The sequence below is a fragment of the Canis lupus genome, chromosome X (genome assembly GCF_011100685.1).
Source record: "Canis lupus familiaris isolate Mischka breed German Shepherd chromosome X, alternate assembly UU_Cfam_GSD_1.0, whole genome shotgun sequence".
NCBI classification, from domain to species: domain Eukaryota; kingdom Metazoa; phylum Chordata; class Mammalia; order Carnivora; family Canidae; genus Canis; species Canis lupus.
This window is the reverse complement of record NC_049260.1, coordinates 79,269,039-79,284,369: the sequence shown is the minus strand read 5'-3', so window position 1 is coordinate 79,284,369 and position 15,331 is coordinate 79,269,039. Positions and strand designations below refer to the sequence as shown.

The window sequence follows — 15,331 nt, the reverse complement described above, 5'->3', positions numbered from 1 at the left end:
ATTTTCCAAGGCTGTAAGCAAAGCTGCCCTTTGCTCTGGTGAAAGACACTATTTTCCAGCTTTTGTGATTGTTCTCTCTATATACATATGCCTGAAAAAGTAATCTGGGAAAAGGGATAGTGAGTGCCTCTGCTCATAAAACATGCAGAACTCCAAGAGACTAACAGAGAACTGTCTTCCAACAATGAGGTAGTTCATTTAAAACATTTAGCACAGTACCTGGCTCATGGTAAGTGATTAATAAAAATCAACCATTTTTAACATCATCACCATTATTAATACACTATCTACTGACTCCCAAACTGTAATTTAAATGAATATATTTTGGGTTTTGTTGTTATTTAAAAAGAAAGCAAAAAAAAAGCAAAAAAAATAAATAAAAAGAAAGCAGCCAATGAACCAAATTACAATAGAAATTATATATATTCTAAAATCGACTTGCTTAAGACATAATTTTATCATCAAAATATCACACATCCTGAATTCAAAACAAAGCATAATTTATTTGGGGTTGAGCATTTAAGTCAGAAACCTACTCAAGAAAAAATTGTATATATATGATAATCCCCTCATAGATAATGGAGAATTATGGATCTTTCCAGCAGCAAGTTCAAGTAACCATTCTTAAAGAAAGTAATTGCAATCTGCCACCTATGGGTACAAATAGCTAGTTAAAACTCTGTCTGCCAATGACTGAGATGTGGTAAAGGTAAGGGAATAATCAAGATAAATTCAAAACATTCCCTGCCATGACCATCATCCTCACCATGGTATGAGTGACCCCTGCTTTATTGTTTGGTTGAAGACAATTTTAAGAGAGTGAATCTGTGAGGTGCCTGGGTGGTTCTGTTGGTTAAGTACCTGCCTTCAGCTCTGGTCATGATCCCAGGGTCCTGGGATCAAGCCCTGCATCAGGCTCCCTTGCTTGGTGGGGAGTCTGCTTCTCCCTCTCCCTCTACCACTCCCCCTGCTTGTGCTCTCTCTCTCTCTCTCTCTCTCTCAAATAAATAAGTAAATAAATAAATAAAATCTTTTTAAAAAGAGAGTCAATCTGCTTCACATCATATCATAGCCAAAATGCTCTTCAGAAATCTACAGAGAACCCTGTTGTTTCTGTTAAAAACAAAAAACCCTCCTCCAGAAAGTCTTCCTCAACCAATTTCACTAATACCTATTTCTTACTTCTTCACTGCTTCTTATTTAGATCACACTGATGTTTTTATATTGGGCAATATGTTGTTTTGTAATTATTCTTTTAGTATTTACAAAGGTTTTGCTTTATTGCATGAGTTACATTTCAAACTCTACAAAAGCAGTTTTCTTTATATATGGTTATCTTCCTCCCCATACAGTAGATGCCAAAGTATTCTCCTTGTCTTTGTGTTGGAATTATATGTTATCTGTCTTAGCAAATAAGCTGTCATACCCTATGACTCCAAGATTTGCTTTTTGATTCCTGCCTACTCACTATACCTGTCACTGTCAAAGATCTTGAAAGACATTTCAACATTCAAAATATCTGCATGCTGCTCTAACATCACTCTATGGCCCACTATCCTTTGGCTTCTGCTCCATCATTCTATTGAATTTCTATCACTAATCTCATTAAGGATATCTTATTAGACAAATCCAATGACCTCTTGTTCACCCTCGTCCTATCTGACCTCTGTGCATTATTTTAAACTTGAAACTTTCCTTCAACTTTCTTGATCTCTTCTTACTACTAAGATTCCTCTCTTATGATTGCCTACTTCTCTGATCATTCCTTATTACTATATTACTGTCTTTTCTTCTTCACCCTATTTCCAAAAATGTTTCCCATCTTCCCCCAGGCCTCATGATTCCTTACTCTGTTTTGTTTGTGTTCTCTTCTCCCTTCAACATTCATCTCCAGCACTGTGTTCTAGCACTAAATTTCAACCACAAACTAAGTGCTGAAGGCATCCAAGTCTATAATATTTTTTCAGTTCTGTCCTCTCTCCTAAGATCTAGCCAAGTATATCCATACAATTGTCATGAAGGCACTTGTCAGTCCCAAACTGAGGTTATTATCTCTTCCCTACAATCTATTCTTCCTCATATAATATCTATTAAGATTAGAGGCATCACTAACCACACCATCTAGTTTCTCAAGTCAGATGCCTCAAAATCATCTTCCACCCCACTTCCTCATACTTATTCCCTATATACAATTGGTTAAGAAGTTGTGCTAATTCTGCTTCAAAATTCTTTCTTTATTTGCTATCTATCCTAAATCCTGCCACAGGACTGTTACCCTGTTTTGCATGCAAGATCAAATTAGCATCCTAACAGGTTTCTCTGTCTTCATTTTATCCCTTCTCCAATCATTTGTCCAAAAGAAATGACTTACTAGCAGGAGAAGAGATGATGACAGAGTAGAAGGACCCCTAGTTGTGTTCATGTCTTGCCCCATGAACACAACTAGATAACTATCAAATCATTTTGAATACTCCAGAAATTAACTGGAATATTTATAAGACAAACTCCACAACTAAAAAGAGAGAAGAAGCCACAGTGAAGAAGGTAGAAAATGCAGATACATGGTTTAGGGGAGAAATAGATTGCAGCAGCTGTAGGGAGGAGGGAGCTGTGGTCACAGAAAAGGGTGAAGGTAGATCACACAGGGAAACTCACAAGAACATTTCCCTAAAACCACTGGCTGGAAAAAACAAGAGGTGCTGATTTTTGTGAGTTCTTGCAACCAGCAAGGCTTAAAGCCTGTAGTTTTAAAGGTCAGTGGGCTTGGCTAGGATAGATCTGAGAGGACACTGCTTAGCTCCTGGAGAGAAGGCAGGATAATAACCTGGGGGTGGGCAGTGTGGAAACAATACTCTGAAAATTGCCTGAGACACAGTGAAGGAGATATTTGCTCTTTTTGGAGCACAGCTCTGAGAGGCAGGGTGCATGGAGATGCCTCTTTAGGGACAAAGGAGCTGGCTGGTGCCATTTCCCTCCCCAGCCTCTCAGCATAAACACAGAGCCACCTGCAGAAAGCAGCACAGCACCAACACCAACTATCTAACTTGCTTACAGCAACCCCACCGCCTTACACTCAAGGGAACTGCTCTCCTCAGTCAAGCTTGCCTCAGTCCTGGTGCAGCAGGCTCCTTTCCCAGAAGACCAGCAGAAACTCAAGCTCACACCACACCTCCTTCCCAGAGAGTTCTGCAGGGCTTCAGTTCTAGTGTAAGTAGTGTCAGGCCTCATTTAACAAGCAAACCAGAGCACATCTAGTTAAAAGTCACCATATTCTGGCCAAGGACCAAACACTGCCAAGTACAGGCAAGAAGAGCCTCTGCATATTTCTTGTCTTAAGGAAAGCAGCCAGAATACAATAGCAGAGCACAGGCAGTATACATTGGGAAACACACCCTGATGAGCCAGGCCCTGGGCATTACATGAGCTCTTCTTCATAAAGCCATTACTCTCAGATGCAGGAAACATAACTGGCTTTTCTAACACAGAGAAGACAGAGTCTTAGACAAAATGCCATGACAGAGAAATTCATCCCAAATGAAACAAGAAGATAAAGCCACAGACAGAGATCTAAGTAAAACAGCTATAAGTATCATGCCTGGTGGAGAATTTAAAGCAACAATTATAAGGATACTTGCTGGACTTGAGAAAAGAGTGGAAGACATCAGGGAGACCATTACCACAGAGATAAAAGAGTTAACAAAAATCAGAGGTGAATTTATTTTTTTATTTAAATTCAATTTGCCAACATATCGTGTAACACCCAGTGCTCATCCCTTCAAGTGCCCTCCTTAATGCCCATCACCCATTCACCCTATTCCCCCAGCCCCTCCCCTTCTGCAACCTTTTGTTTGTTTCCCAGAGTTAGGAGTCTTTTTTGGTTTGTCTTCCTCTCTAATTTTTCCCCACTCAGTTTCCCTCCTTTCCCTTATAGTCCCTTTCTTATATCTCTTATATTCCATATAAGAGTAAAACCATATGATGGTTGTCTTTCTCCGATTGACTTATTAGAGATGAAATATATAATAGCTGAGATTGGAAATAGGCTTGCCTCGATGAACAGTAGAATGGAAGAAGCAGAGGGACAAACCAGTGATATAGAAGATAAAATAATGGAAAATAAGAAAGTCAAACAAAAGAGAGAAAGAAGAATTATGGAACATGAGAATAGACTTAGGCAACTCAGTGACTCCATCAAACACAGTAACATTCGTGTCATAAGAGTACCAGAAGAAGAGAGAAAAAGGAGCAGAAAATGTATTGAGGAAATAGTAGCTGAAAACTTCCCTAGCCTGGGGAAGGAAACAGATATCCACATTCGGGATGCACAGAGAACTCCCATCAAAATCAACAAAAGCAAGCCAACACCAAGACACATTGGAATTAAATTTATGAAATACAGTGATCAAGAAAAATTCTTAAAAGCAGCAAGACAAAAGAAATCCTTGACTTACAAAGGAGATTTCTGAACAAAAATGTGGCAAACAAGAAGAGAGTGGCATAATATATTCAAATTGCTGAATGGGAAAAATCTGCAATCAAGAGTACTTTCTAGCAAAGCTATCATTCAGAATAGAAGGAGAAATGAAGAGATTCCTAGACAAAAACTAAAGGAGTATGTGAACAGTAAACCATTCCTGCAAGAAATATTAAAGGAGACTCTTTGGGTGGAAAGGTAAGACCAAAAGTGACAAAGACATGAAAGGAGCAGAGAAAATCTCCAGAAACAACAAAATAATAAAATGGTACAAAATACATACCTATCAGTAGTGACTCTGAAAATGGATTGAATTCTCCAATCAAAAGACATAGAGTATTAGAATGGGTTAAAAAAAAAAAAGACCCATCTATATGCTGTCTACAAGAGGCTCATTTTAGACTTAATGATACTTGCAGATTTATTTTTTAAATTTTTTATTGGAGTTCAATTTGCCAACATATAGCATAACACCCAATGCTCATCCCGCCAAGTGCCCCACTCTGTCCATCCCCAGTCACCACAACCCCCCGCCCACCTCCCTTTCCACTACCCCTTGTTTGTTTCCCAGAGTTAGGTGTCTCATATTTTGTCACCCTCACTGATATTTTCACTCATTTTCTCTCCTTTCCATTTATTCCCTTTCACTAATTTTTATATTCCCTAATATATGAGACCATATAATATTTGTGCTTTTCCTATTGACTCATTTCACTCAGCATAATACCCTCCAGTTCCATCCACGTCGAAGCATATGGTGGGTATTTATTGTTTCTAATGGCTGAGTAATATTCCATTGTATACATAGACCACATCTTCTTTATCCATTCATCTTTTGATGGACACTGAGGCTCCTTCCACAGTTTGGCTATTGTGGACATTGCTGCTAGAAACATCAGGGTGCAGGTGTTCTGGTGATTCACTGCATCTATATCTTTGGGGTAAATCCCCAGCAGTGCGATTGCTGGGTCATAGGACAGATCTATTTTTAACTCTTTGAGGAACCTCCACACAGTTTTCCAGAGTGGCTGTCCCAGTTCACATTCTCACCAACAGTACAAGAGGGTTCCCCTTTCTCCACATCCTCTACAACATTTGTTGTTTCCTGTCTTGTTAATGTTCACCATTCTCACTGGTGGGAGGTGGTATCTCATTGTGGTTTTGATTTGTATTTCCCTCATGGCCAGTGATGCGGAGCATTTTCTCATGTGCATGTTGGCCTTGTGTATGTCTTCCTCTGTGAGATTTCTGTTCATGTCTTTTGCTCACTTCATGATTGAATTGTTGGCTTCTTTGCTGTTGAGTTTAATAAGTTCTTTATAGATCTTGGAAACTAGCCCTTTATCTGATAGGTCATTTGCAAATATCTTCTCCCATTCTGCAGGTTGTCTTTTAGTTTTGTTGACTGTTTCTTTTGTTGTGCAGAAGCTTCTTCTCTTGATGAAGTCCCAATAATTCATTTTTGCTTTTGTTTCTCTTGCCTTCATGGATGTATCTTGCAAAAAGTTGCTGTGGCCAAGTTCAAAAAGAGTGTTGCCTGTGTTCTCCTCTAGGATTTTGATGGAACCTTGTCTCATCCAGATCTTTCATCCATTTTTTTTAAATTTTTTATTTATTTATGATAGTCACACAGAGAGAGAGAGAGAGAGAGGCAGAGACAGAGGCAGAGGGAGAAGCAGGCTCCATGCACCGGGAGCCCGACGTGGGATTCGATCCCGGGTCTCCAGGATTGCGCCCTGGGCCGAAGGCAGGCACCAAACCGCTGCACCACCCAGGGATCCCTCTTTCATCCATTTTGAGTTTATCTTTGTGTATGGTGTAAGAGAATGGTCTAGTTTCATTCTTCTGCATGTGGATGTCCAATTTCCCAGCACCATTTATTAAAGACACTGTCTTTTGTCCAGTGGATAGTCTTTCCTGTTTTGTTGAATATTAGTTGACCATAAAGTTGAGGGTCCACTTCTGGATTCTCTATTCTGTTCCATTGATATATGTGTCTGTTTTTGTACCAGTACCACACTGTCTTGATGACCACAGGTTTGTAGTACAACGTGAAATCTGGCATTGTGATGCCCCCAGCTATGGTTTTCTTTTTTAATATTCCCCTGGCTATTCGGGGTCTTTTCTGATGATACTTGCAGATTTAAAGTAAAGGGATGAAGAAATATTTATCATACAAGTGGATATCAAAAGAAAGCTGGAGTGGCAAAACTTATACTGGAAAAACCAGACTTTAAAATGAAGACTTTAAGAAAAGATGAAGGGGATGTCTGGGTGGCTCAGCAATTAAGCATCTGCCTTCAGCCCAGGGAGTGATCCTGGAGTCCCGGGATCAAGTCCCACAACGGGCTCCCTGCATGGAGCCTGCTTCTCCCTCTGCCTATGTCTCTGCCTCTCTCTCTCTCTCTCTCTGTGTGTGTGTGTGTCTCTCATGAATAAATAAATAAAATCTTTAAAAAAGAGAGATGAAGAAGCACACTATATCATAATAAAGGGCACAATCCAACAAGAAGATCTAACTATTGTAAATATTTATGCACCCAACATGAGAGCACCCAAATATGTAAAACAACTAATAACAATCATAAAAGGAACTAATCGATAATAATTCAATAATAGTAAGGGTCTTTGACACCCAACTTACATGAATGGACAGATTAAACAGAAAACCTACAAGAAAACAATGGCTTTTAATGACACACTGGAATAGATGCATTTAACAGATATATTTAGAATATTCCATCATAAAAGAGCAGAATATACATTCTTTTCAAGTGCACATGGGACTTAATCCAGAATACACACATATTAGGTTAGGCCTCAACAAAAAGACTGATATCATGCTGTGCACAATTTCTGACCACAATGCTATGAAACTTAACCACAAGAAAAACATTTTGAAAGACCAAAATTCCTGGAGGTTAAACAACATACTACTAAACAATGGGGTCAACCAGGAAATCAAAGGAGAAATTTAAAAAATACATGGAAAGAAATGGAAATGAAAACACAATGGTCCAAAAACTTTGGGATGCAGCAAAAGTATTCCGAAGAGGGAAGTTTATAGCAACACAGACCTACTTCAAGAAGAAAGAAAAATCTCAAATATGCACGCTAACATTATACCTGAAGGAGCTAGAAAAGGAACAATAAATGAAAACTAAAGCCAGCAGAAGGAAGGAAATAGTAAAGACTATAACACATAATAATTATAATAAAATACTATATAATAAATATATATCTTATTAAAATAAAAAGATGACAGTAAAGCAGAAATAAATTATATACAAACTTTAAAAAAAGGAACAGATCAATGAAACAAGGAGCTGGTCCTGTAGAAAAAAATCAATAAAACTGATAAAAATCTAGAACGACATAAAAAAGAAAAGACACTGAGGAGGGCACATGATGGGATGAGCACTGGGTGTTATACTATATGTTGTCAAATTGAACTTCAATAAAAAAATAAAGTCAAAAAAAAAGAAAAAGAAAAGAAAAGAAAAAAGGCCCAAACAAATAAAATCACAAATGATAGAGAAAAAAATAATATCTAACAGCACAGAAATACAATTATAAGAAAATATTGTGAAAAATGATATGCCAACAAATTAAACAAACTGAAAGAAATGGATAAATTCCTAGAAACATAAACTACCAAAATTGAAATGAAAGAAATAGAAAACTTGAACAGACTGAAAAACAGCAAAGAAATTGAATCAGTCATAAAAAAAAAATCTCTTAATAAATGAAAGGCCAGGGGCAGGTGGCTTCACAGGAGAATTCTTCCAAACGTTTCAAGAAGAGTTAATATGTATACTTCTCAAACTATTCCAAAAAATAGAAAAAGAAGGAAAAGTTACATATTTATACTATGAGGCCAGCATTACCCTGATACCTAAACCAGATAAAGATTTCAGTATAAAAGATAACTATAGATCAATATCTCTAATGAACATGGATGCAAAAATTCTCAGTAAAATACTAGCAAACCAAATCCAAAGTTCATTAAAAGAATCATTCACCACGATCAAGTGACATTTATTCCTGGGCTGCAAGAGTGGTTTAATATTTGCAAATCAATCTGATATACCACATTAACAAAAGAAACAATAAGGACCATATGATCCTCTCAATAGATGCAGAAAAAGCCTATGACAAAGTACAACATCCATTCATGATAAAAACTCTCAGCAAAGTAGGTTTACAGGAAACATCAACAAAATAAAGGCCATATGCAAAAAAAGAAACAAAAAACCCACAGCTAATATCCTCAATGGGAAAAAAAACTGAGAGCTTTTACCCTAAGGTCAGGTACAAGATGTCCACTCTTACCACTGTTATTTAAGATAGTACTGCAAATTCTGGCCACAGTAGTCAGACAACAAAAAGAAATTAAATGCATCCAATTCAGCAAAGAAGTCAAACTTTCACCATTTGCAGATAACATGATCCTCTATATAGAAAACCCAAAAGATTCTTCCAAAAAATTACTAGAACTGATACACTAATTTAGTAAAGTCGCAGGATACAAACAACATACAGAAATCTGTTGCATCTCTCTACACCAATAATGAAGTAACAGATAGAGAAATTAAGGAATCAATCCCATTTACAATTACACCAAAATCCACATGATATCTAAGAATAAACTTAACTAAAGAGAAGAAAGACTGGTACTCTGAAAACTATAAAAAGCTGATGAAAGAAATTGAAAAGGATACAAAGAAATGGAAAAGCATTCCATTCTCATGGATGGAATAATAAGCATTGTTAAAATGTCTATATTACCCAAAGCAATCTACACATTTAATGCAATCCCTACCAAAATACCAACAGCATTTTTCACAGAGCTAGAACAATCCTAAAATATGTTTGGAACCACAAAAGACCCCAAATAGCCAAAGCAACCCTGAAAAAGAAAAGCAGGGGCAGCCCGGGTGGCTCAGCGGTTTAGCACTGCCTTCAGCCTGGGGCCTGATCCTGGAGACTTGGGATGGAGTCCCACGTCGGGCTCCCTGAGTGGAGCCTGCTTCTCCCTCTGTCTGTGTCTCTGCTTCTCTCTCTGTGTGTGTCTCTCATGAATAAATAAATAAAATCTTTTTTTAAAAAAGAAAAAAAGAAAAGCAAACTTGGAGGCATCTCAATCCTAGACTCCAAGTTATATTACAAAGTTATATTGATGGGACACCTGGATGGCTCAATCAATTAAGCATCTGCCTTTGGCTCAGGTCATGATCCTAGGATACAGGAGTAGAGTCCTGCAAAGGGCTCCCTGCTCAGCATGGAGTCCACTTCACCCTCTGCCCCTCCCCCCCACTCCTGTGCATGTGCTCTCGAGCTCTGTCTCTTGCAAAAATAAATTTGAAAACTCAACGCTGTATGGATTAAAACAGTATGGTACTGGCACAAAATAGATACATACATCAAGAGAACAGAATAGAAAACCCAGAAATGAACCCACAACTTCATGGTCAATTAATTTTCAACAAAGGAGGAAAGAATATTCAATGGGAAAAAAGACAGTCTCTCCCATAAATGGTATTGGGAAAACTGGACACCATGCAAAAGAATGAAACTTGCCCACTTTCTTACACCAGATGCAAAACTAAATTCAAAATAATTAAAGACCTAAATCTGAAACAGGAAACCATTAAAATCCTACAGGAGAACACAGCACTAACCACTTTGACATCGGCCACAGCAACTTCTTACAAGATAGGTCTCCTGAGGCAAGGGAAACAAAAGCAAAAATAAACTATTAGGACTTCATCAAAATAAAAAGTTCCTGCACAGCAAAGGAAACAATCAACAAAACTAAAAGATAACCTTTGGAATGGGAGAAGATATTTGCAAATGACATATCTGATAAAGGGTTATTATCCAAAATCTATAAAGATCTTATCAAACTCAAAAAATGAATAATCCAATTTAAAAAATAAGCAGTAGACATCACTCATCATCAGGGAAATACAGATCAAAACTACACACCTGTCAGAATGGCTGAAATCATCAACACAAGAAACAAAAGGTGTTGGCAAGGATGTGGAGAAAAAGGAACCCTCTAGCACTACTGGTGGGAATGCAAACTGGTGCAGCCAACACTGGAAAACAGTATGGAGGTTCCTCCAAAAGTTAAAAATAGAACCACCCTATGATTCAGCAATTATACCACTAGATATTTCCCCCAAAAAAAACCCACAAAAATACTAATTCAGAGGGATACATGCACCCTGATGTTCATAGCAGCATTATCTACAATAGTCAAATTAGGGAAATAGCCCAAATGTCCATGGACTGATGAATGTATAAATAATCTGTGATACGCACACACATACACACACACACAGGAATATTAGCCATAAAAATAATGAAATCTTGTCATTTCCAATGACATGAATAGAGCTAGAAATTATTTTACTAAGCAAAAACAGAGAAAGACAAATACCATGTAATTTCACTCATACATGGAATTTAAGAAACAAAACAAATAATCATAGGGGAGAGAGAGAGAGAGAGAGACACCAAGAAATGAACTCTTAACTTTAGGGAACAAACTAATGGTTACAAGAAGGGAGGTAGGTAGGGCGACAAGTTAAATAGGTGCTGGAGATTAAGGAGTGCATTTGTGATGAGCACTGGGTGTTGTATGGAAGTATGGAATCACTATATTGTATACCTGAAACTAATATTACACTGTATGTTCATGAATTGAAATTTAAATAACAACTTAAAAAATGAAAATCTTCTAAAAGAATTTATAAGCAGAAGTGGAATAATCATAGCATACATATACAAGTGATCACAACTTGAAGTCCAGGTTTACAGTGCTATAGAAGGAATAAAAAAGGGTAAGAAATGTTCTGAGGCCAGAAGCATAGAAGGCAAAGGAGCAATCCGGTCAGCTATAAAGCTATCAGTGAGAGTGGAGAGTTGTAAGAGAACTGTCCTCAGCACCCTGTCCTTATTGCTATCTTCTCCCTGGGTTATTTCAACCACAACTTAGAACCCAACTTCCACTTTTCAATATTATGTCTCCAGCCCTAATGTCTGTCCTAGTACTAGACTCATATATCTAACTGCCTGTGGGGGTATCTCTCTTAGGATGCCCTACAGGTATCTCAATATCAATATGTCTACAGGTGAACTCCCTCACAAACAGCTTCTTTTTCATTCTCCATCTAAGTCTATAGCATCACTATCTACTAGTGTCCTGTATCAGAAACCTGGGAATTACCTTACTCATTTTCTCATCCCTGCCCCTGACATTTCTATGAATTCTATCAACCAAAGAGCTCTCTACACTGTTCTCTCCACTCTAACTTCCACTGCCTTAGTTTACATATGGAATTATTGTGACATATCCTTAATGTGTCTCCCTGACTCCAGTATCTCCCCTTTTTCCTTGCCATTTCAATTTCTACATTTATCTCCTGAATGATCTTTCAGAAGTCACTGCAGGGGTAGCCTGGGTGGCTCAGCGGTTTAGTGCCGCCTTCAGCCCAGGGCGTGATCCTAGAGACCAGGGATAGAGTCCCACGTCAGGTTCCCTGAATGGAACCTGCTTCTCCCTCTCTCTGCCTCTCTCTCTCTCTCTCTCTCATGAATAAATAAATAAAATTATAAAAAGAGGAAGTCACTGCAGAACAAGCCAAAACATGAACCCTTTCCATTTAAGACTAATAAATAAAATACATACATTGAAATGGAAAAAAACAACAGTTTAAAAAGAGAGCTAAAACAATAGGATTTAAACCTCTGGGATTTATCCATCTTCTTAAGTAGTATTTTGATGCCTGGTACATTATTTTTTTCTATCTGATGCAAGACACTTAGAGAAGAAATGTTAATCTACTTCAGTGTGAGTTCACAAAACAAAACATAATTCCCAAATAATAAATAATGAGTTTCTGATTTTTTCAAAGGGAAAAATAAATTAAAACCCAAAATGAGTGTATCTACATGGCCAGTCCCTTCCGTGAATAAATAATAGCACAGAAAAGAGAATAAAGAGAATTAAATTAGAAAGGTAGACTAAAGGAAATTCTAATATTAGGCCAAGGAGTGTGTCACAGGAAGCCATCAAATACTTTTAAGCTTGAAAGTAGCATGATCATAGGAAACAGAAGTTAGAAAGAGATTAAAGTTAGGGAGATTATTTAGGAGGCAATGCAGGCATTCTTTAAATGGGACTGGATATCAAAAGAAGTTTCTGAGACAGTAGCAACAAGACTTGGGGATCAATTTGCTATGTTATTAAAGGCAAGTGCTGTTGACGATTTTGAAGTTTCTAAACCGAACATAGGAATATAGGGGGAAAATCATTTCTTGGGGGGAAGGGTGAACATTTGGATTTTGGATATCTTTGGGATATGAAAGAAATTGACTCTAAACCAAGAGTTGTTAAACTACAGGCCAAATCCTGCCAGTGCCTGTTTTTATACATAAAGTTTTACTGGAATATAGCCAATCTTATTTCTTTTTTTTAATTTTAATTAATTTTTTTAGATTTATTTATTTATTGATGAGAGAGACAGAGACACAGGCAGAGGGAGAAGCAGGCTCCATGCAGGAAGCCCGACGTGGGACTCAATTCCGGGTCTCCAGGATCACATCCTGGGCTGAAGGCGGCGCTAAACCGCTGAGCCATCCGCGCTGTCCAATCCTATTTCTTCAAGTATTTTTAATGCATGTTTTATGCTACAAGTAGTTGGGATAGAGATCTTTTGCTTACAGAGCTTCAAATAATTAGTACCTGGCCCTTTACAAAATATGCTGACCTTCGTATTCTAGTTCAGGAATGTCTGGAACAGGAGATAGATACAGAATCTTCCTGGTGGGGAGGGAGCTTTTCCCCCCATTCTAGAACATTCCACCGAAGGAGGGGAGGGGCCCCTGCTGTGGGACAAACCATTATGGTGCGGGGGGAGAGTGGAGAATGAAACTTTTTATACTTGATTACGAGTGTTTCACCTTCTCAGTTCTGTCTTTCCTGACCCCTCCTGTTTCTTCACCCACGTCGAGGACTTTCAAAATTGTAGCAAGTTCCCTTATGTCCTGGGGAGGAGATGGAGGACCTTCCTCATGCATTCCTTCCCACCCCCACTGTCTCTGGAAGTTGGAACACTCCCAGGGTAAAAGCCTCGAGGGTTGGCCTGGAGACTTCCTTTCTTCGGAGCACCTCGAGGGAGAGGTACGCTTTCTCTTCTGGTACTGGTATGGTAGGTGGGCGCCATACGTCTGCCCCTCCTCTAACCACAGCTAGAAAGGCGAGGTCTGGTGAGAAGTGTACTAGGGCAGGGCAAGCCAGTCAGGGGTCTTTGTGAGGGGGGCGGAGGGGGGCGGAGGGGGGCGGGGTGGGCCCATCCGAAGGGAAGAGATCGAGTGGGGAGGGTCTAAAGGGAAGAGGCGGGGGCAACTGGTTGATTCACCCCACAGGGCCAGCCAAACCCCTAAGGCCTTCAGTCATCATGGCCTTGAAACCTGAGGACCCTAGTGGTGGTTTCCAGCATGACAAGGTGGTAGCTTTCATCAATGAGAAGATGGCCGGGCACACGAAAGGCCCCGAGTTCTACATCGAGAATCTATCCCTGTCCTGGGAGGAGGTGGAGAACAAGCTCAGGACCATCCTGGAGGACAGCGCAGTGTCCAGCGAGGCTAAAAACGCCTGTGCCTGGAGCAGCCTGGCCCTGGGCGTGCGCTTTGCCCACAAGCAGGGCCAGTTACAGGGGCGCAGGGTACACTGGCTCCAGGACTTCGCCAAACTGCATAAGTCCGCCACACAGGCCTTGGCCTCAGACCTAAAGGAGCTCACAGCACAGCAAGATATGGAGCGCCAAGAGGCAGCCTTTCAGCTGCGGCAGACACAAGCCAACCTGGCAGAGATGCAGAAGGAACGGGACCTCCTGAGGTGGAAGCTCCTCCGGGCTGTAAGATTACCTCACCTTGGTCCCCTGCCCCATCTACCTGCCCCACCCCCTTATTACCCCCAGAATGGGTCTCAACCCTGCCCACTTCTCTCCAGGAGCTGGGGTCTCCGCAGGAGTGGGAGCAGAGGGTTCAGGTCACAGAGAAGCCAGGCCTGACCACTGCCAGTGGGACTGGGACAGAAGGAGCAGGTGAGGAGGAAGAGGAGGCGGGGGCTGCTGCTACTTCTGCTACAACTGCTGACACTATAAGAAGAGGAAGACGACAGAAGGACTCAGAAGGGTCAGAGGTCACAAAGAAACTGGGTAGAGGCCCCACACACATTTTTGGAGCTGAGGAGCAGAAAAATTACACCACTGGTGGGCAGAGGGAGGGAGATCTCAGGTCAATAGAAACAGCCATGTTTTATTTCTCTGGGACCATGAAGCGGGGGTCCAGAGTCACACCATCGCCCCTTCCTGTCCAGCTCCCTGCCTCATTCACATACTCCTACTCATGCCCTTCATCCCCCTTCCCACCTACACCCACACCATCCCCACCAGCAGCAACGTTCACAGCAGGAGGAACTCCGTCTCCAACATCTCCCCACTGGAAGCCCTCTGATGTTAGTGTGTGGTCTGATGCAGGGTCCCAGGGAACAGAAACTCAAGAATCCCAAAGAGACAGGCGAAACTCTGAACCCTATCAGCAGAGAAGACTTCCCATATTTCGCAGGCCTGGGGATTGGGACTGTCCTTGGTGTAAAGCTGTGAATTTTTCACGGAGGGAAATCTGCTTCCGCTGTGGGAGGGGAATTTGGCTGCAAAGCCCTCAGTGAATTCAGAAATGTGAAATAGAACATAAATATATCCCAGTGGGAAATCAATTTTCAGAGGGAGGGGAAGGGTGAGGGAGGGTGGGCAGATGGGGCAAGGGGGTTATGAAAGAGGTGGA

General features: G+C 40.1%; 2 protein-coding genes across 2 annotated transcripts in view; one reads left to right on the top strand and one right to left on the bottom strand.

Moving 5' to 3' along the window:
- IL1RAPL2 (interleukin 1 receptor accessory protein like 2) overlaps positions 1-15,331 on the bottom strand; it is a 652,944-nt gene that overhangs the window by 591,434 nt on the left and 46,179 nt on the right. The gene's annotated exons all lie outside the window — the stretch shown is intronic.
- Positions 13,632-15,240, top strand: LOC102153485 (testis-expressed protein 13B). Its single transcript, XM_038587976.1, is given in 4 exon segments — positions 13,632-13,664; positions 13,910-14,400; positions 14,496-14,730; positions 14,733-15,240. Coding segments are annotated over 3 exon segments (963 nt in total). The 5' UTR covers positions 13,632-13,664; positions 13,910-13,941; the 3' UTR covers positions 15,002-15,240.